This window comes from Rosa chinensis, chromosome 2 (genome assembly GCF_002994745.2).
Source record: "Rosa chinensis cultivar Old Blush chromosome 2, RchiOBHm-V2, whole genome shotgun sequence".
Taxonomy (NCBI): Eukaryota; Viridiplantae; Streptophyta; class Magnoliopsida; order Rosales; family Rosaceae; genus Rosa; species Rosa chinensis.
In genome coordinates this window covers 4,467,430-4,490,188 of record NC_037089.1, presented here as the reverse complement: position 1 = coordinate 4,490,188, position 22,759 = coordinate 4,467,430, and the positions used below count along the sequence as shown (strand labels likewise).

General features: G+C 36.1%; 2 protein-coding genes across 2 annotated transcripts; one reads left to right on the top strand and one right to left on the bottom strand.

Annotated features, from left to right (window-relative positions):
- Nucleotides 1-7,938: 7,938 nt before the first annotated feature.
- On the top strand, nucleotides 7,939-8,655 carry LOC112190150 (multiprotein-bridging factor 1c). Its single transcript, XM_024329566.2, has one exon. The coding sequence runs from the start codon at nucleotides 8,049-8,051 to the stop codon at nucleotides 8,481-8,483; it is 435 nt and encodes a 144-aa protein (XP_024185334.1). The 5' UTR covers nucleotides 7,939-8,048; the 3' UTR covers nucleotides 8,484-8,655.
- Nucleotides 8,656-9,460: 805 nt separating this feature from the next.
- LOC112190147 (aldehyde dehydrogenase family 2 member C4) lies at nucleotides 9,461-12,833 on the bottom strand. The gene is made up of 9 exons (XM_024329564.2): nucleotides 12,511-12,833; nucleotides 12,219-12,361; nucleotides 11,286-11,669; nucleotides 10,918-11,007; nucleotides 10,653-10,826; nucleotides 10,407-10,544; nucleotides 10,118-10,255; nucleotides 9,967-10,028; nucleotides 9,461-9,893 (listed from the first exon to the last, which is right to left on the bottom strand). Exons 1-9 carry the CDS (start codon nucleotides 12,623-12,625, stop codon nucleotides 9,620-9,622), a joined length of 1,518 nt encoding a protein of 505 aa, XP_024185332.1. The 5' UTR covers nucleotides 12,626-12,833; the 3' UTR covers nucleotides 9,461-9,619.
- Nucleotides 12,834-22,759: the final 9,926 nt, after the last annotated feature.

Genomic DNA, 22,759 nt, shown 5'->3' with positions numbered 1-22,759 from the left:
AATAGGTTGGCTTTGTATGCAGTTTTAAGCTCTTGTCCATGTTCAAGACTCAATCTTTAATAGATGTTTTGGCATATGTGTAGTTAGGACAGACCTCCTTAAATCTTGTATCAGAGCCTAGTTTAGCATTATAATAGTATAGTTATATCAGTAAAGTACCTTGAGGACAGAAGTCATAAACACACCTAGTAAGAAAACAAGAAAAATTTGAACCTGTAATTAAGAGTCAGTACAATCCGACCCTGTATTGGGGGGCAATAGACGACTATTGGAGGCCAATAGACGATTCCGTTATCTTGAAATCTAAACTGTTTGTTACATATATTTAAATCTGTTGTTGTTTTATGATAGATTATCTTAATTTAGAGATTACAGAGCATCAAAAACGTAAGATCACTCTAGATCAGAATACTTTAGTTTGTTATTTTCCACATAAGAATAATAAGCATATTTTGCATAGTGAAGAACATCCACTAATTAATAGTGTCATAGACCTTATAATTAGCCAAGCAGAAAGTATAAAATTAGAACATAGTCAGTATAATCAGAAATTACAGCAAGTATTAGATTATTTTCAGAAAAATTCCCTACAAATAATTAGACAAAATTTAAGTTTTATACAATCACAACTAGAAGATAATAATAGAAATATACAAAGGTTTCCTAGTAGAAAAGAAATAAAAGAGCTTGTAGACATCATTGACAATAAGCCGAAGCAAGTAGAATTGCAGTCCTTAGAAATTGTAGAACAGCTGAAAATAGAAGTACAGAAAATTAAATTAGTACAAAAAGAATTAACAGAGCAAATAGAAAAATTGCATAGTAAAATAGATAGATTATTAATTTAATGAATGATTCTAGAAATAATAATAATTACATCAAAGCATTAAAAAAAGTTAGTGAGTTAGAAGAAGAACCAATAGGATTTTCAGACTTTACAACAAGTGTTCCTAGTAATAATATTCCCATAAGGCAAAATAATATTATTATCCAATTGATAATAAATTTAGCAGAAAAAATAGATCACATAGAAGAACAAATAGCAGAAATTAATCAACTTTTAAATAGCACATCAGCATCATTACTACCATCATTAGTTACTAAATTAGAAAATTTAACATTAGGCACAAGCAATATAAGAAAAAGAAAAATAGACCCTTTTGATAATAGCAAATGGAACTCTTTAGAAGAAAAGGAAAAGAAATAGTAAGAACGGAAGATATATATCCTAGTGAAGAGGAGGCACAAGACTTTCTTAGAAATGGATTTTTAAGATCACAAAGAAATAGACATAATTTATATCAATTAGGAAGATTTGAAAATAGAAATAGCATAGTAAGTAGCATAAGTCAATATGAAATAAGTTGCATAGATAAAGAAGTTATACTAAATTTACTTAGTAATTCGGCAATAGAACAACTTAGAAAATCAAACTATTCACAAATTCATATAGGAACTATATTAATCGGAATAGCAGGATTAACTAGAGCACAAGTAGGAACTAAAGCATTAGTATACATATATGATGATAGATGGGATAATCACCAACAAGCAGCCATAGCAACAGCTGAAGTAGACCTTAGCACAAACTTAGCAATTATAGGTTGCATTCCAAATTATGTAATGAATATTAAAGAATTTAGTAAATATATTAAGGTAAGCATTAGAACAAAAAATTATAATATAAAAGGCGATTTTAAAAACTTAAGTGTTAGTTTAATGTATGTAGGAAAAGTGTCAGACAAATTTAACTATAAGTTTAATGTTGAATTCCAAAACTTAGTACAAACTTTTGGAAGTAAACATGTTAATATGATTGAAGCAAAACCAGTAGATAATAGTTTTTTAGAAGGAACTCAATGGTTATTACCTAATTTACATGGATCAAAAAATAAACAACCTGATAAAGCACAAATTTTTGAAAATCACTTAGGAGAAGCATCAGTAAGGTTTAGCAATTATAGACAAATAGAAAATGTAGACGACTTAGAAAGTGAAGCAGAAATTAATATGGCTTTTGATAATTTAGAAATCAATATGATTGAACATAATTTTGATAACATAGTAGATAAATTAATAGAAGACATAGATAATTTGAGTGAAGAACAATACTTAGAAAAATATAAAACTTATGAATTAGGATTACATAGACTAAATGATGAGGAACTGAAGCAATTAATATTAAAAATAGGATTAGAACATATTTTAGGAGAAAAAGAATATAACAATATGTTAATAGAAGTAGAATGTATGCCTGTAGAAGAAACTAGTTCAACAGGAACTTCAGGAATCCATACTGAACCAAGAGTAGGTAGAACCGATCAACAAAATATAAGACCAACTAGAGAACATTATGCAGAAAATAGTAGAACTTATGATTATGAAGAAACTAGACCTAGAAGAAATAGAATACCTTATTCAGGAATAGAACATGTAAACTTAGCAGGAAATATATTAAACATAGATCATGTAGACCCACAAGATTGGGAAAAAACAATAGAAAGATGGGAGAAAGAATGTGTACATGCGGCAATCATGTTAGAATTTAGTAATACAACTGATATGTTAGATTATTTTGAACATACTTTAGATGGAATGGTATTTGATTTCTTTCAAGCATGGAAAGTAAAAAATCCACAACAACATCAAGCAGCAAAAGAAACTTTTAATATAGATACTTTTGTTAAACTTATTAAGTATGAGTTTTTAGATCATAATAGGTTAGATGGTAGAAACGAACAAGAACAAATTAGAGCAATAAGAAATTTAGAGCAATTACAAATTTGTGATTTGCAATACATAGGAGAATATACTACAGATTTCTTTAAATATTTAGGAAGAACAGGTAGGATTAATGACATAAATTTATTAAATACATATATGACTAAAATTAAAGGACCAATAGGAGAAAAAATATGGAGAGAATGGCAAAAACACCCTAGAAAAGATGATATAGCAATAGGACCTAGAACACAACATGTATATGATATATTAAGAGAAGAATGTACACAACTAAAAGCAAAGAGACAAATTAGAAAACAATTTTACATGAGTTGTAAGAACATAGATTCACCTAAGCAATATGGTTGTCATAGGAAAGATAAGTATAATAAGAAAATTAGACCATATAGAAAGAGCTATAGGAAGAAGTATAGATCATATAAGCAACATAAGACCTTTGACATACAACCTTCAAGAACCTTTAGGAAGAGAAAATACATTCCTAAGCACTTTAGGAAAACAACCAATAAACCTTGGATTAGAAAATACAAAGCACCAAAAGATAAAAGTACTTGTAAATGTTATTTTTGTGGTGAAGTAGGACACATTAGACCTAAATGTCCTAAGTTAGGAAAACAACCTAGAGAAAAAGTACAATTAATTGAGCAATTTAAATTAGAAGAAGATGAAGACTTAGAGTCAATATATAGCTTAGACAACTTAAGTGATAGTGAAAGCATTTATAGCATAAATAGCATAGATATGTTATCCGAATCAGAATTAGAGTCAGATTACTCTAGTAATTCAGATAGTGAACTAGATGAAAATATATGTATGTTTGAGGAAGAACAAGAAGAATTTCAATATGTTAATTTAGGTTGGCCTCAAGAATGTAGTAAATGTAAGAAAGTAGTAGCTGAGAAATATTATACAAGCAAGATAATATTTTGTAAACCTTGTTATACTAATGAAACATTAGAGCTAAATTCAATAGAGGATGAAGAAATTAATATGCAAAACATTGGAGAAAATCAGAAAACTAGTTCTTTAATAACTATTAATTGTGAGTTAGAATTATCTAAAGAACATAAGATTCAAACAGTAGGTATGATAGATACAGGTAGCACTAAGAGTGTCATAAAGGAAGAGTTAGTCCCAACACAATTTAGGCAAAAACTAGTTAAACCAGTTAGAGTATCACAATTCGATACTAGAACTGTATACTTAACACATTGTATGACTAATATACCTATAAAGATAGAAAGACAATTATTTACTTTACCTTTAACATTTATATCACCCGTAGGATCTTATCAATTTATCTTAGGATTAAACTTTCTTAAAAGCTTACAAGGAATTTTGTATATACCTCCGGATATAACTTTCTTTAAGAAAGGTATAACTACAACTAATCAAAGTAATTTGATAGAAGCTTATAATAGCATTAGCATAGAAGAGTCAAGAGAAAATAACTTTAGAGAAGAAGAAAATCTAGATAACAATGTCGATGAGCAGAATAGTATAGAATATGATGAATCAATCTTTGAACTTGAGTATCCAAACATAGGAGAAATAGCTCTAGTAGAACTAAAACAAATAGGTAGACCTAAAACATTAGAAGAATTATTACAATTAGCAGAACAAACTCGAATCATAGGAGAAGATCCCCAACTACATTGGAATAAAAATAAGATTTTAGCAAAATTAGATATAATTAACCCAGATTTAACTATTAAAACAGCAGATATGCCTTGTAATTTATTGGATAAACAAGAATTTGAGCAGCAAATAAAAGAGTTATTAAACCTTAAAGTAATTAGACCTTCTAAATCTAGACATAGGTCAGCAGCCTTTGTAGTTCGAAAGCATTCTGAACTAAAAAGAGGTAAAGCTAGAATAGTTTATAATTATAGGAGACTAAATGACAATACGTATGAAGATAGTTATAAATTACCTAATAAAGATGAGTTAATAAATAAGATTCAAGAGAGTAAATACTTTAGTAAATTTGATTGTAAATCAGGTTTTTGGCAAATTAGATTAGCTGAAGAATCAATAGAATGGACAGCCTTCACTTGTCCAGAAGGACACTTTGAATGGTTAGTCATGCCATTTGGATTGAAAAATGCACCTTCTATTTTTCAAAGAAAAATGGATCAACTTTTGAAGAAGTATGATAGTTTTTGTAGTGTATATGTAGATGATATACTTATACAAAGCAAAAATAGAAATGAACATAGAAAACACTTAGAAATAATCTTGCAAGAGTTTATAGATAATGGTATCATTATTAGTAAAAATAAAATAGACTTAGAAAAACAAGATATAGAGTTTTTAGGAATATATATTAAGTCAGGAACTATTCAATTGCAGGAACATATAACTAAGAAGGTTATAGAATTTCCAGATCGATTAGAGGATAAAAAGCAGTTACAAGCATTTTTAGGATTATTAAATTATGCTAGAAGTTTCATCCCAGATTTAGGAAGAAAAATAGCAGTTTTACATAGTAAGACTAGCAAAACAGGTCAGAAATACTTTAATACAGAAGATATTAAGTTAGTTCAGCAAATTAAACAAGAAATTACACAACTTAAACCTTTAGCACTACCATTAGACAGTAGTTACAAAATAGTAGAAACATATGCATCAGCATTAGGTTGGGCATGAATTTTATATCAGAAAAAGTTTAAAGAATTACCAAAGTCTGATGAGCAAATTTGTAGATATGCATCAGGTAAATTTAGTGATATACAATCTCGATTACCAGCCACAGATTTAGAAATATTAGGCATAATTAATTCTTTAGAAGCATTTTCTTTATTCTTACATAATGAAATATTTACAATTAGAACTTATTGTCAAAATATTGTTTCTCATTATAATAAAATCACTACTAATAAACAAGCAGCCAGAAGATGGGTCAATTTTATAGATTGTATTACAGGAAATGGATTTAGGCCACAATTTGAGCATATAAAAGGAGCTGATAATACACTTGTAGATATCTTATCTCGGCTTCTTCTTTGACAGGTATGGACTTTTTCAGGCCTTCATCTTCTAGTACTCAAAGAGCATAAAGTGGTGTACCACCTCAAAGTGGTAATCCACTAAGCATGACAGCAAGATCAGCAAATATTAGTTATAACTTTAATGGCTACACTGTGCAAGAAATTAGAAATCCACTCTTTAGATATAAAAGTACAGCATCATTATCGCCTAGACAACAAGTTTTATTAGATAATTTTTGGAATATTAGAATAAATACCATAGAGATGAGAAGGGGTCAAGAAAAGTTAATTAGAGCACTTGAGCAAGAGTTTTCGGCCAATAACTGTGATCTCGCTAGATATCAAGAAGAATATCCTAAGTTAAGAGCACAGCATGCTAGACTCCAGCCACAATATAATTACCTTAAAGCACAGCATGATAATCTGAATACATTGTATCATAATTTGCAAAACGAGCATGATACAGTAGTTACTCATTTTCGTACACTAAATATAAATTATCAAAAAATAGTTGAGTTTATTCAGCATGAAAGTAGTTGGCCTGCATCTCTGTTAGAAAAAGAAACAAAAAATCCCTACTTTTTACAAGCCCTAGCAAAAGAAAGGTTTTCGTATTTACCTCATGATTGTAAAGATAAAATCTTCAAGTTACAGCATGATAAGCATCTTTCCCTTCAAGTAGCTATCCAGAATTTTCTCTTTAATCTTATATCTCATCCTCAACCTGGTATAGGAGTCATTTGTCATGATACATTTTCTCACCCTGAAGAAAAAGCACGATTTCATATTCTATTAGCTACTATTAATATGAGAGACTTTGGTGAAATGTACATTGAGCATGATAATCGTAGAGTTAGAGTTACTCCAGGTTTTCTAATGGAACATGGAGTGTTAAAAAGTCTTTATGTCCAAAATGAACATCATATAGAGTCATTCTCCTATCACCTTAAGTATGCTATAACTCATTATCTTAAGCAATGGGGAAGTATAGGATTAGGTTATAGTACTATCCGATTAGAAATAATCAGCATTCCTTCATATCCTCGTAGAACCAGTCTATATCATGATAAAGCCAGACACCTAATCATCATATCACTTCGTAATTATATAGAACCACCTCCATTATCAACAATTGGTGTGGCACCAACACTGGAAGATATTCATAAATTTCGTGCAGCCCAGCTTGTAGTAGATGATTTCTTTGATGATACTCATCTGCAATTAATCTACCAAGCCAATGCTTTAAATCTCTACACCAGATAACACCTGCATGGTGTACCACGACCAGGAGAGCTATACACTGTTGATATGAGCACAACCACTAAAGAAGTATATGATTTATTGTATAAAGAAGAGCATGAGAGACGACAAGTGAGAGAAAGTGATGCTGATTACTGGAATAATCTCGATGATGAAGAACTCCATAACATTGAAAACATGATGGAGGCTTGACGATCATCTCACTACATCAACATAGAAGATAAGACTCAAGCATGGAGATCTATTTCACACTTTTCAAGAAGTTCATTTCTCAACCAAGAAGATCAAGATGAACAGCTCAACATAGTATTCTCAGCAACTGGCAAGAAGAAACGAAGCAGTGATCCAAGAGGCAAGAGGCAAGAAAAAGTCAAAATAACATTCAGCATGGGACAAGCAAGGAACTCCTAAAAAAGAAAAGGACATCAATGTCTTTTCACAGCAAAGAGTTGTGTAATTGGACAACTTTCGCTAGTACTCGGGCAAATGGAAAATATCCCTATCACGTAAGAGTCGCAGACCCAACGTTTTCCACCTTAAAAGCTTGCATGTATTTAACTTTTGGGTCTCGTAATGAACTAGAACCTAGATTCTCAGGACCGTGAACATCACGTGGAATCCCACAAACGAGGGACTTGTGAATATTTAGAGCTCGAACCCCCACCACCGAATCTACCTTCTTGCCCTCTGGGTAACCCTCGTGGCTGCCACGCTGTTATTCTGCCGCTGTGATTTGATTTGGCCCAAGCAATCACCTTTACCTTTCCACTACACCAAACGACGTCGCATAAGCTTCCAGAACCTGATGCCCCGCCACGTTGCATACGGAGCCCATAGATATTTTTACACAGCCACGCTGTCAGCTACATCTAGAAAAGAACGTTTGAGAACTTTCGAGATGCTCTCTCACCCTCTTCCCTATATAAAGCGTTTGTTGTACCCTTCATTGCCACCATTAATTTCTCTCGGCAACAACCACCTCTCCTAAATCCACAGAATCCAAAGCCTTCCTCTCTTTTAGTCTTTTTCAAGTTTTCCGATCAAAGTTTTCCTATCATGCCGAACCGATTCGCCGGAGCTCTGACTCAGGACTGGGAGCCGGTGGTGATCCACAAGGCCAAGCCAAAGCCGCAAGACCTCCGCAAGCCCAAGGTGGTGAACCAGGCCCTCCGGACCGGCGCGCCGGTCCAGACGATCAAGAAGTCCGACGCCGGCCATAACAAGAAGGCGGCTCCGGCCGTGAGCGTGAAGAAGCTGGACGAGGCGGCCGAGCCGGCGGCGCTGGACCGGGTCTCGGCGGATGTGAGGCATGCGATTCAGAAGGCGCGGCTGGAGAAGAAGATGAGCCAGGCCGACCTAGCCAAGCGGATCAACGAGCTTCCTAAGGTGGTTCAGGAGTACGAGAACGGGAAGGCCGTGCCGAACCAGGCGGTCCTGGCGAAGATGGAGAGGGCTCTGGAGGTCAAGCTCAGGGGCAAAGTCGGCAAATAAGATCTGTGTTTGGGGTTAGGGTTTCTGTGATGAACATAATCTGAGAATGACGTTTAGGCTGTAAAAAAAGTAAGAAGGAAGGATGTATAGGCTAATTTCTGATGGGTTACATGAAATCAATGAACTTTGATGTTGTTGTTGAATTGAATTTCTGGTTTTTGTTACTGTTTTGTTTCTGATCAATTTTGCCCAAATTTTCTTATGAACACCATTTTTGCCTATTACATGTTTGATGAAAGTCTAAAAAAGACCCATAACTGAAAACAGAGACTTTATTCTATTTTAGCATCAACGCCAGGAAAAAAGCCACATAGATGATATTACAATCTTTTATAATTCCCACAAAGTGAAGAACTGTAAATTATTATAATGTGCACAGCAGCACAGTGATTGGGTTATGGTGATTTAGAGCAATGGAGAGTTATAGATGGGAGTGGCCACAGATTTGGTATGCATGTACTTGTGGATGCCCTGCATACTCCCGTCTTTTCCAAAGCCACTTATCTTGTAACCTTCAAAAGGGCAATCGTTGTCGATGGCGAAGTAGCCATTGATCCATAAACTTGGTGCAGTTGGCTCTCTGTATTGCCTCCTCAATGGTCCTGCAAATGAAGGCTCACAATTTTGTCCATTTTCGAGCTTATTGCACGCTAAATTGCTAAATGGAAAATGGACACTTGAACTTCATCAGTTCATCATCACATGCATTGTTGCTATTGTTGATTGTTTATGCTCAATTTGGTTTCTGTGATGAGCCTAATGTTGATTTTGTGAATCGTCTGTCTGTTTAGGCTGTAAAAAAAGTAAGAAGGAAGGATGTAAAGGCTAATTTCTGATGGGTTACATGAAATAAATGAAATTTGATGTTGTTGAAATGAATTTCTGATTTTTGTTTCTGTTTTGCATCTGATCAATTTTGCTCAAATTTTCTTATGAACACCATTTTTGCCTATTACATTCTTATGAAATGCCTATGAAGTCTAAAAAAGACCCGTATGTGAAACGGAGACTTTATTTTATTTTGCAACAACACCAGAAAAAGGCTCATACATGATGATACAAACTCTGACAATTCCCAAAAAGTGAAGAACTGCAACTTAAAAACTTAATGTACACAATGCTTGGGTAATGGTGATTTAGAGCCATGGAGAGTTATAGATGGGAGTGACCACAGATTTAGTATGCATATACTTGTGGATGCCCTGCATACCCCAGTCTTTTCCAAAACCACTCATCTTGTATCCTCCAAAAGGGCAATCGTTGTCGATGCCGAAGTAGCAGTTGATCCATATACTACCAGCGCGGATTGATCTTGAGACGGTGTTAGCAACGTCGATGTTCTTGGTTACAATGCCTGCTGCTAGGCCATATTTGGTGTTATTGGCTCTCTGTATTGCCTCCTCTAAGGTCCTGTAACAAAGGGCTCACAGTTATGTCCCTTTTCGAGCTGATGTGAAGAGCTAAATGGAAGAGGGTTACTTACTTGAACTTCATCAATGACATTACAGGTCCAAATATCTCATCCTTGGCTATGAGCATGTCATCCTGAGCAAGTTGTTGGAATAATAATCAGATGAACAGAGAAGAAACTGCATAACGTTCGCTATATCGATCTGAATTAGCTGAAAGTGTACCTTGACATCAGTGAACACTGTTGGCTCGATGTAATATCCCTTGTTCCCCAAAGGCTTGCCCCCTGTTAACAAAGTGGCTCCTTCTCTTTTTCCATGCTCAATGTAGGTTAAGACTTTCTCAAACTGCTGCTTATCAACCTGCGATTATTGTCACGACTCACCAAACGTTAGAATCTAGGTACCACATTTTATAAGGAATTCGATCAGCCTTGTTGATAGCTATAAATATTGGTCGAAAAGAGTGAATGAACAAAGATCATTTACTATTTTCAGTATTCGCTTGTGTTACCTGGGGTCCTTGACGAACATTAGGATCAAAAGGATCCCCAACAGCCCAAGATTTTGCCTTTACTTCTAATTTCTTCACAAGTTCATCATAGATCCCTTCTTGAACAAAAACACGAGAACTTGCCGCACAAGTTTCTCCCTGAAAACATGAATGACACGAAGTCAGCGGTCACTGTTTCAAATTCCTCTCAAGTTATAAATGAACTTCAGGTTTGAAAATGGATGAAAGAAAATTTATGAACCTGACCTTGTTGGAGAGGATTCCTAAGAGAGCAAGGTCAGCAGCCTTATCTAGGTCAGCATCATCAAAAATTAAAAGGGGTGACTTGCCCCCTAGTTCAAGGGAAACTGCTTTTAAGTTGCTCTTTGCTGCAGCTTGCATCACTTTGCGGCCTACGTCTGTGGAACCAGTAAAACTGACCTGAAATATCAAGAAATCAAACCAATTGTATCAGTAAGTATTACAGCGAGCCCTTAGTAATGACAAATTGGAAGGAAAAGCTAGAATTTACTTTGTCAATGTCCATATGATGAGTGATAGCCGCACCAGCAGTCTCTCCATATCCAGTTATGACATTAATCACTCCATCAGGAACGCCAGCCTTCATAAACAACGTCACTAGAACTAAGCTACATTGGCAATACAAGCATACATATACATACAAGTCGAATAACTTCTTAAATACATGTTGTCAGGAGGTGACCGCATATAGAAGAGAGATTTCACATAAACTTGTGACATAGCAGCATGTCACTAATTGATCATTTGACTACATAACATGTCAATTGGATAGACCACATAACCTGTCACAGTCTCGCCACATAGCATGTCAAGCAACTATGCCGGATTAATACTGTGAGAACGTTTTTGCAAGCTTACCAACTTGGCCAGATGAGCGTAATAGAGAGCTGAAAGAGGTGTCTGCTCAGCAGGTTTGATGACCATGGTGCAACCAGCAGCTAAGGAAGGAGCAACTTTAACAGAGAACATGCCGCTCGGAAAATTCCATGGAATGATGTGTCCCACAACACCAATTGGTTCGAGTAAAGTATAAGCTTGAAGCTCGCGCGACATTTTGAGCACCTCTCCATGAATTTTATCAGCTGCACCCGCATAGTAACGTATAGTTTGTGATACCTGAGGTATGTCCCTGGCTTTGCCAAAACTGAATAACTTCCCAGCATCAACTGTATCCAACTTGGCTAGTTCTTCTGTGTGTTCATCGATCAAGTCCGCAAACTTCATCATTATCTTTCTCCTCTCCTGAACATTGTTGAAGGCATTGCATCAATTACAGACCCACAATCGTTAGTGACGTTTAAGCAGCAACAATACATGACTTGCATTTGGAAGATTCAAAAGTAAACAATCAAAACAATTTTGTAAACATGGCCATCCTTTCCATTCCTCTTAGTCATGCTTGCTTCTACTGTACTACTGTTTTAGTCCAGAAAAAGACTTCACTTTGATCTTCTTAAACTTGAACCTTCTGCAATATCATGTTTTACTAATCATAATGCTTTCTTTTCTATCACTCTGAACTAATAATTGGCATTGTTTAGGAATATATTAGAGACCAGATCATCCTCTTAGTGACACAGATAAGATAAGCAACCTCAATATTTTTATTTAAAAGATTGATCATGTAATCATGTTGTTTATAAATCATATTATATTTAACACTAATCCTCTATTATTGCTATCAGAAAGGTCAAGCATGCATACATGGTAGCAATTAGATAAAACAACAGTGGGAGCCACAGAAGAAAAGGAGCAAAATGACAAATTAAATAAGAGTAAAGTAATACGTACAACGCCGGGCAAGCGAGGCCAGGGGCCACCGTCAAAGGCGGCTCGTGCAGCTTTCACGGCCAAATCCACGTCTTCCTTATCTCCCTCTGCAACTCTGGTTGTCACCTCCCCTGTTCTTGGATCTATCGTCTCAAATGTTTTACCTTAAACAAACGATCACAAATTCTTGTTAGCTAATGCTGCCTCTTCGGAACGTGTGACGAAATCGGAACGAAATAGAGAAGATTAGTATGAACCTAAAATAAATGATGGCTAACACGTGTTTGAGAGAAGTTCATGAGGAATTAAGTACCTGAAATGGAATCGACGAATTCTCCATTGATGAAGAGCTTGGTGAACTTTATAGTTGGCAACTTCACAAAGGACTCCTCAGAGCCGGCGGAGCTTCCATTACTATCGTCACCCATCTCTGTCTCTGTTTCTCCCTGTTTCTTTGTTGTTCTTGCTTTGTGCTTATTTCGTATATGATAAAGCTTTGAGTGTCTACATAAGAAATTCTACGTATACTAAATGTGGTCGCCCTATTCATCCCTGTTCATCACTGTTCATAGGACAGTGGAGTGACGGTTTTACTCTCCATTTTTCTGCTGTCGTTCTACGAGCTTCTCATACGTTTTTGCCCTCCTTTTTTTTTCCCCTATTGTTCTACAACCTTCGAATGCCCTCCTTTTTTTTTTTCTTTTTTTCCCGATTGTTCTACAACCTTCTCATTCGATTGTTGACAACAAAATAATCTTGAGAGAGAGAGAGAGAGCGACAGGGGAAGCATGTGTTTGCTTGTGTATACTATATAGAGGCGGCAAGAGTATTAGATGTGCTGACAGCTGACTGGGTTCTCATTCCTTATTAATAGAATATTAGTAATTTCAGGTAGAATACTTTTGGTGGGAACTTCAACTTAATATACAGACATACTTGAATATCAAGTAATGTATATTGTATTATTGATACATAATATAGGGGAGTAATTGCTTTAGGATTAAGATTACTTTTATGGAGAGAATCTTAATATCAATCTCTATGTAAGTCGAGGTCCTTGTATTCTCTAGACAATGAATTCTACAGTCACTCGCTCATTTGAGAGATTACTTGAACTTAGAGACATGCAAAAAACTAAGACTTGCACTAATGACGTTCAATTTGTACTCCATTTCAAGAAGGTATCTTACTTTCTGTTAATATAAAATTTAACTAGCATGCCTTTGGTTCTTGTGTTTATATACTTGTGATTGTACGATAAAGGTGATAATTCAGAATTAGATCACATGTAGTATCAAAGCCACTTTCACAAGTGTATAAATCACTTTGGAAAATTATGCATGCTAGAATTTTTGTACAAATTGAAAACGTTTTCATAACCTAAACAAAAGAAGAAAAGAAACAAAATTGAACTAGCAAGCCTGTAGTTTCTGATAAGGTGGGCGCAGGTCGGTTATGGGCCAAAACCGCATCTGACCCGCATTATTTGGTAGGCTTAAAACTGAATGTTAATAGGCCCTGCTGAAAAATTCGGGTGACCCGAATTTCAAGTTGGCCTGGTTCGGTTTCGGTTGATCGGTAGTCGTTGATCGTCGGCGTTCGTCGTCACCGTTGTCCTCAATATTAGAGAGATGAGATGAGAGGGTCGAAAGGGTCGAGACGAGAGGGTCGTTGAGAGATGTGAGAGAGTCTAATGAGAGAGATGAGAGTCTGATGAGAGACGAGAGAGATGAGAGAGTTTGAGAGAGAGAGATGAGAATTTGAGAGATGATGGCCTCAAAGTCTTAGGGTTTTCTTCTATTGAGACGAATCAGGTGCATCAGGTTCTATCTGTAACCTGATATCAACCAATGAAAATTCGACAACCATTAAAAATATTATTAATTTAGATAAAAGTAATATAAATTTAAATAAAAATTAAATATTTAATTATTCAGCTAGTTCGGTTTTATTCTGGTTGGTTCAGCGACTAAACTCGATCCCGAATAGGACAAATCTGGTCCGGTTCGGAAAAATGACTATTTATGCCTTAGGTCGTCCTGTTAGGTCCCCGAGCCGGTTTTTCGGGCCGGTTAAGCCAGTTTTGCACCAGGGCCGGTCCTGAGATTCTAACGGCCTAAGGCAAAGAATTAAAATGTGGCCTCCTATAATGTGATGCCCCAGAAATTCGTATTTATTTTCCGAGGATTTTCCGGAATTAATTTTATAACTATTGGACGGTTTCGTGGCTCGTGGATGGAGCGGAAGTGTTTCGGGCGAATAATTAATTGAAGAATATGGTTTTAGGGGGTTGCCAAAGGTTGAATTTTTATTCGTTGGGATTCTCTGAAAACTTCCTTCATGAAAGTTGTAGAGCGCATCGATACGAGTTCGTGGACATGTGGAACGTGAGAATCGGAGTTCGTATGAGAAAGTTATGGCCATTGGAAGGAATTTCCATTTTGGTATAAATAGAAGTTTCCCGAAGGAGAAACTTACTATTTTCATAAGTTTCCTTTTCCGGAAAACCATTTCATTTCCTCTCTCTTCTCTCTCGGCTGCTACCTTCAGTATCGAAATAATCCGACTGACCCGACCCGAACCCGGTGATCCGACCCGGCTTTTCCGGCGAGCTCCGACCATCTCCGGCGACGAGACTTTCCAGATCAGCTCTACTCCTCCGTGCGCTCCTCCCTGTGGTGTCCTCTAGTGCCGATTCTCGGTGGTAGTGGCGGTAGAAGGTGGTGCAGGTTGGTGTTTTCAGACCTGGCCGGAAAACACAACTCCGGCGACTTCGTGGCTTCGTGCTTCCTTGGTTGAGTTCAGAATAGGCTTCCTGATCGATCTATGGTGGTTGTTTTGATCGGTTTACGTGGAAATCGGTTCAACTCAGTTGGGGTTACTGTTCACGGCTTGTGAGGTAGTTTTCGATCCCTTAAGCTTGTTTTCTGACTTCGAGCCAGTTATGAAAGTTCACAAGCATGCTTAGATGAAGAACTTTGATGTTGGGAGTTTTGTGAAATATTGAGTTTTGGCCGGCGGCGGTGCGCCACCGTCTGTGGTGGCGTTCCGGCCACTTAAGGAACTGTTTTTGTTATTATATATGTTCTACTCGTTGATACGAACGTTTCGATATGTAATATGCAAGTTTTGGAGTTCGTTTGGAATTGTTATGATTTTTGCAGTTTCATACCGATCGATTTATGCTATCCGTGAGGATTTGAGCGTCCGATCGACTTGTGGTTTGGTCACATCGATCGTGGACATATTCCGGAGACTTTGGGAGGTCCCGGATGTGGTTTCGCCTCGATTGGCACCACTTTGGGGATTTTAGTTCAAAACAAGGGTTTCGGACTTAAATCATTTGTGAATCGTTACTAATTTGAGATCATTGGTGATTAGGTGCTTCTAAAGGTGAATTGGACGAGTTGTTGGTGATAGTGTTAGTTCGGTTCTGTATTGAAGACGCAGCGGGATTCTGAGGTGAGTAATCTCACGAAGTTCATTCACGAACGGGAATACCCTTATCGTTTTGAGAGTTAATTAGTTAACTGCAAACTATAGATGGTATTAGTGGCATTTCTGAGTAGATGACTATGTGTGTATATATATATTATGGGATGTATATACATACATACGTATTCATGTATTAGTAGATATATGTTTAATAAAATATATATGTTTTGGTGGTTTGTGGATTTGTGAAACAATATGCATGAAATGATGCTTTTTATTGTTTTGGGTTGTGGCTTTTGGAAAACAATTGGTGGGAAATGGTATTTCTATTGTTTTGAAAAGTGTTTGAGGATTTGAGAGTCACAGGTTGTGATTTCTCCTTTTGATTCGATTTTTAACGTTTTGATCTGACGACCGGTGGTCTGAGGATTTGAGAGTCACAGGTTGTGATTTCTCCTTTTAATTCGATTTAACGTTTTGATCTGACGACTGGTGGTCTGAGGATTTGAGAGTCACAGGTTGTGATTTCTCCTTTTGGGTTGATTTAACGTTTTGATCTGAGGGTCAGGTTGGCCTAAGGATCCGGGGTTGCAGGTTGCATCCTCATGGCAATATTATATCGTAAGATTGAACCTTGGCCGGGTGACAGGTTACGATTCAGTTAGAGCTCTAGTCTGTCTGCCATCGTACATCAGGGATCTAAGTAGGTTACTTAAGACTCCTGGGTACATATTTTGTCCAGGTTGGACCTAATTATTGTTTTATCCAGGTTGGATCGATTTATCATATTCTACTTGTTAGGTTAACAATAGGTATGATTTATTTGTATTGATGCTTTGTCCAGGTTGGACCTATTTGCTGTTTTGTCCAGGTTGGACCTAATTATTGTTTTATCCAGGTTGGATCGATTTATCATATTTGAATTGTTAGGTTAACGATTTATATGATTTGGTCACGGTGTGACTTTCGTTGTTCCTTTTGGGAAAAGAGTATTGTTTTTGGAAGCATGGTATGTTTTCTTTATTCGCGAGTTGAAAGGTTTTCCTCGTTTCTGGCGTGAGTTGTGCATGTGTGTTTTGAGTTACTCATACAGGCTTGCAAAAGCTTACCGGGTTTGTTGTGTGGCAACCCGGTGCACCATTCCAACGGTGTAGGGGTTAATCCTGCAGGTTAGGATAATCGAGGTTGAGGCAACGAGTTAGCAGCTTTATGGTAGGAAGCCATCTTTGTGACTTTACCTTTGATAAGGACTTCCGTTGTATAGTTACTCTGAGCAGCTTTTACATTTTATTTTGTTGTTGGCAATTTAATTCGTAAGCTTGTGTAATATATAACTTTATGGAGCGAGTGTATATTAACTTTGAGGGTTCAGGGCATCAATATCTGTGTAAGTTAAAGGGAAAAAGATTTCAGGTATTTTGTATTGATGACTGAACGTTTACGCATGTATAATTATGGGATTATATATATATCGATTTTCATGTGTGTAAAATCAGGGGTGTGACATATATATATGTGTATATATATTTTTTTTTTTGTGCCAAATAACAGTATAAAATCATGTTTTTGAATAAAAGTAAATATGAAATTAATAACAATACAAAAGTATATGAATATTTATTCCTTACATAAAATTCTGAATTACAAAACTAGTTAAACATAAACTTTTTTTTTGATGGCTGGAACCCAGTGGGAGGTTAGGCCATCACGCCTTTAAATTTACAAAGCATCACTGAAACCTTGCTCTTCTCGCATTTTTAAAAATAAAGAATTGATCTTGTTTGATGTGAGAAATTTTCTATGCATACACAATCAATATATAGGGTTTAATTTGGATTAGTTTTCCATATGGAGAAAGAAAATGAATAGTTATTCATATGAAAAAAGGAAAGGAAAAGTTTATATGGAAAAAGAAAAAAAAAAAAAAACAAAGGGGGGGCTCGGCCATGGGTCCAAGAAAAATTGTCTTATGTGATTTAAAAAAGAAAAAAGGTTAAAAAACTGAAAGGGAAGCAATTGGGCCCCACTTAAGTCCCTTAATGGCTTATTGATTGAAAAAATTTAAAGAAGTGAGTCAAGCGTGATTCGAACCTTGGTGAAGAAAGGTGCAACCTGTCTTCCCTTCCGCTGGAGTAGGCCTGGCATTTAAACCCGTAACCCGCACGCTAAAAACCCGCACAAACCCTCCCGTTTATTAATCAGGGCTAAAAAAAGCCCGCACTCAAAAAACCCGCAAATTAACTGGTTTTGCGGGCTAAACTCATTGGAACCCGTTAACTAAAAATCCTTCCCAAAAACCCATTTCCCATTACACATACGGTTCCCCTTTTTTTTTTTTTTTTTCAACCAAGGCATTTTTATAATTTTTCTTATTCCCCATGAGAATCCGACAGTTGGATCTTCGTATAATTGTGAAAAGACGATTCAAAAGGAGATCCGTGTGGATTCGACCTTTGGATCGTCATATAATTTTGTGAGGTTGATTCTAAAGGCGATCTGGGACGATCCAACCGTTCGATCTTCGTATAATTGTGCAAAGATGATTCAAAAGGCGATCCATGAGGATCTGATCGTTGGATCGTTATATAATTTTGTGAGGATGATTCTAAGGGCGATCCGGGACGATCCAATCGTTGGATCTTCGTACAATTTTGAGAGGATGAATCTAAGGGCGATCCGTGAGGATCTGACCGTTGGATCATCATATAAATCGATAAAGATGATCATCTAGGTGATCCGTGAGGATCTGACCGTTGGATCGTCGTATAATTTTGAGAGGATGAACCTAAGGGCGATTCGTGAGGATCTGACCATTGGATCATCGTATAAATCAGTAAAGATGATCATCTAGGTTATCCGTGAGGATCTGACCGTTGGATCGTCATATAATTTTGAGAGGATGAAACTAAGGGCGATCCGTGAGGATCTAACCGTTGGATCATCGTATAAATTGGTAAAGATGATCCTCTAGGTGATTCGACCGTTGGATCTTCGTATAATTTTGAGAGGATGAACTAAGGGCGATCCGTGAGGATCCGACCTTTGGATCATCGTATAAATCGGTAAAGATGATCCTCTTGGTGATCTGTGAGGGTCCAACCGTTGGATCATCGTATAATTGTGATTTGTGAATTATTTTTTGTCAAAAAAGGAAAGGAAAAAAAATCTTAAAAGATAGAAAATAAAAAATTTCAAAATAGAAAACCAAAAAAGTTCATATAGAGAAAATGGCAAATGAGGGGTTATATATATATATATATTGTTATAAAGTAGGGAGAAAATAGAGAAAGAATAGTTGGGAGGAAGTAGAAGTGTTCTCATTCAGTCTCATTAGCCTCCTTTATATAGAGGTAGAGTTTGCATCAAAGTACATAACTAATGAGTATTTATGTGGACAACCATATAAATAATAATTTACAACACTCCCCCTTGGATGTCCACTAATGAATGATGATATTGGACGCGCTTATTGTTGCCTCGTTAAAAATCTTGCCAGGTAACAAAAACCCAGTGGGACAAAAAATAACCCTGGTCGAAGGACAAAAAGAGCACAACGCGCATATGTCCTAGGTAGCATGCTTCTGGATGCTCCCCCTGATGGGAATCTTCCCCTGATTGCTGCAAGCCTTAATTATGTATGCGATAAGCTACATGTACCATGTATAGTGGTTTGATGTGTCTATCACTGAAGTGAGACCATGTGTGCTTTGCATATAGGGGCTCATAACAAATTTTCATACCTGCAAAGTTTAAGCAATACCAACAAAGCTAGACGATTTTCAATAAGGCTTACCTCATATAATAAGGTTAGAAACAATCTCATATGCTCAAATTCATTCACTAAGTAATAGCTAAACAATATAAAGAAATTGACACATTTAACTTTGTATAGCTTAAAACATTGAAAATCATTATGGCATGCCTAGCCATACACATCAATAACTTTGTGTATTGATATGTCTCATATAAGCTCTTCAACAGCTCTAAATAATTCATAACTTTGCGAAAGTTAGAATATGTTGCAACATTATAATCATAATTCGAATTTGATAGTAGTCCCGTCATAGTACTCATTAAGGCAATTTAGATCTCGTTGACTAGAACGAAATGAGTACATATGAGCTAGCTTTAGACTCTTTGATTCCATGAGTGAGCTTCAGGCTCTTTCAACCTTTCATGGACTTGCATTTGAATCATTCATGTATTTGAATCCCTTGAGGATTTGATAAGAAATACACTTATTATGACACTTTGCTTTTGAGATTTTGCTTTTAGCAATGTGTCTTCACAATATACGATGACAAAGTGCTATAAATCTCTCGTCAATATAACAGCTATATGTAACACTGTACTTATAGAAAATTGTCATTCATATAAGGGAAGATATTCATAATCTCATGTCTCTATAAATAGACATTGTGTCATAGTCATTTATCTTCACTTTTGATAAATACCCTTTTGTAACTTGTAGGGTTAGAGGTCCAAGTATTTCATCACGTTTCAAATATTGAATTTCATTGGAATTGCCTCTTTCCAATTTGACCAATAATATACTTTGTCGACATTTATGGTGAAACGTGGTATAGCGTCCATACAGCCCTTAAAGATTTTTGGTAGCTACCAAATGTAAATTATCATCGATGATCAACAATCATAGATCTCACACATTCTTATATGCATGCATTAGCTATAATAAGCTTATTGATATTGGGTACCCATGCCACTTCTGGGGCATACATTGTCGCTTCTGGGGCATACATTGTCGCTTCTAGGACAATCATCTCTCATAGATGAATTATGTAGCGAATGTGGATCTTTTTACTTATAATCTCATATAGAGCATTATAGGGCTTGTATAATCTTCCCTGTTTTGGGAATTTAAAACTTTAGACCTGGTGGATACAATCCACACAAATTCACGCCGTTATTTAAATGACAGTAGTCTTTCCTCCCTCTAACGGCGGGAAGACTGTCTTATTATGACCATGCTCAAAAGATGCATTCAAAAATCTATCACTTTCTTTGGAGTGAAGGTGTTCATTGGCTGGTGGCGAACCCAAACCAAGTTTTAGGTCAAAAATGTTTTGTCCATTAGCATCAACCATATTGATTTATTGTTGTATCACTAAGACATCATTTCCGAATGGCGTACTTACACCCTCTGTATGTGTAGCCATATTAGGAGCTGTGATATTGTTTAATGACATTCTCTTCAGGAGAACCATGTCAATTAGATACATTTGCATCCTACAAATCAAATGGAGTCTACATTGTTTGTATTAATATGGTTGGTCTCAAGGACTTTAACCCAAGCAGATGCCTTTGCATTTAGCATATAATTTTGTCACTTTCTTTTATCAATTCACTAGTTTTGATATTTCTCAAAGTCAAAATGAGACGGTGAATAAATATCTCACACCAATTCATATCGTTCTTCAGGAACAATATTTCTCCCCCTCATTGCAGGAGGATTGTCTCATTAAAGTGACAACTCGCAAATATGTAAATAAACAATTTGTTTGTGAGTAAGATTAGCAATCATCAAACTTGTAAGTGATTCCATGCAACATGGTAGACAAAAGATGAAGTAACTGGTCATGCCAAAATAGTATATTTGGTTCAAGGAACTTCAAGTTCATGACATCATATGCCTTAATTTACTGCAGAAAATTCGATACAGTATATATCCGATGGCATAAAGTCTTCTCCAACCACATAGTAAGCAAATAATGCAACAATATTTCAAATTCGGTAACATGATAGTAGCTCATTTAAAGCCATAGATCAAGATCTACAACTCATGATATGGTTGTTACCTTAGCTTCAGTAAACATTAATTGTGAAATACTGATAATTGGAATGGACCAACTTTATTTTGAACTACTGGCCAAAATGATATACTCGAAAATTTCGAGTTAAAGACTACAATCCATAATAAAAGAGTAACTTTATTACGTGGAGAACCTCAAGTTCACTGTCACGTATATATTTGTGTAGTCATAAAGAGGAGGGACTTCAAGCCCTCATATAATATTGGAGATCCAAGAAACTTCAAGTTTCAATTTTTTTTCAATTTATAACAACCTCTTAAGGAACATCAGGTTCCTAGATAATCGGATTAAGAAACATTTAGTTTCAATGGGGACTTAGAGGTTACAATAAATCTGAGGAATAACACAATAGTGCTTGCAACTTTGCTTATTGTAAGCAAAAGACATCAGGCATGTGAGATGAATCTCAATGTTCTTACTAGTCAATGCAATTTAATTTGACCAGTGCCCTTTCGAAAGTGGCTTGATAATCATCCACCATATAGTGTACCATAGGCGACACACACCCAATTTACAATTTCCTCACATATGTGGATGTTAGGACAATATTTACATTGACTCCTGATTTTTCTCTTGCCATGATCCACTTCTGGTTGCATTTCATGGTATAGCCATGTCAATCGGCTTTCTTACTATACAATGAGATCTATGAGACGGGGAGATTATACAATGAGATCTATGAAATAAAGCAGGAATCGATGGCACCTTAAGAAATAAACTGATATGCATAAATGACATAGATCATGAATAAACTCATAGATCATAAGTTATAGTTAATAGCAACAACGTTGCACCATAAACTCGTAGATCATCATAGAGTTTTCAAAAAATAATAGCAGAGCGTGCTGATAACGTGTTATAAAGTAGGGAGAAAATAGAGAAAGAATAGTTGGGAGGAAGTAGAAGTGTTCTCATTCAGTCTCATTAGCCTCCTTTATATAGAGGTAGAGTTTGCATCAAAGTACATAACTAATGAGTATTTACGTGGACAACCATATAAATAATAATATTTACAACATATATATATATATATAAGTCTTAATTAGTTTTAATTGCTTTGATAAAAAGTTAAAAAAAAATTAAAAAAAATGTTTGCGGGTTTTAACGGGTTCCAACGGAAAACCCGCAAACCCGCCGGGTTTGGCCCGCGAAACCCGTTAAGCTAACGGGTTCTTACCGGGTCAGCCCGTTAAAAACCCGGCCCATTAAGAATCCGCACCGTACCCGCACTATACCCGCACGTTGCCAGGCCTACGCTGGAGCAACGCACAACTTCTGGTTTATTTAAGCAAACAA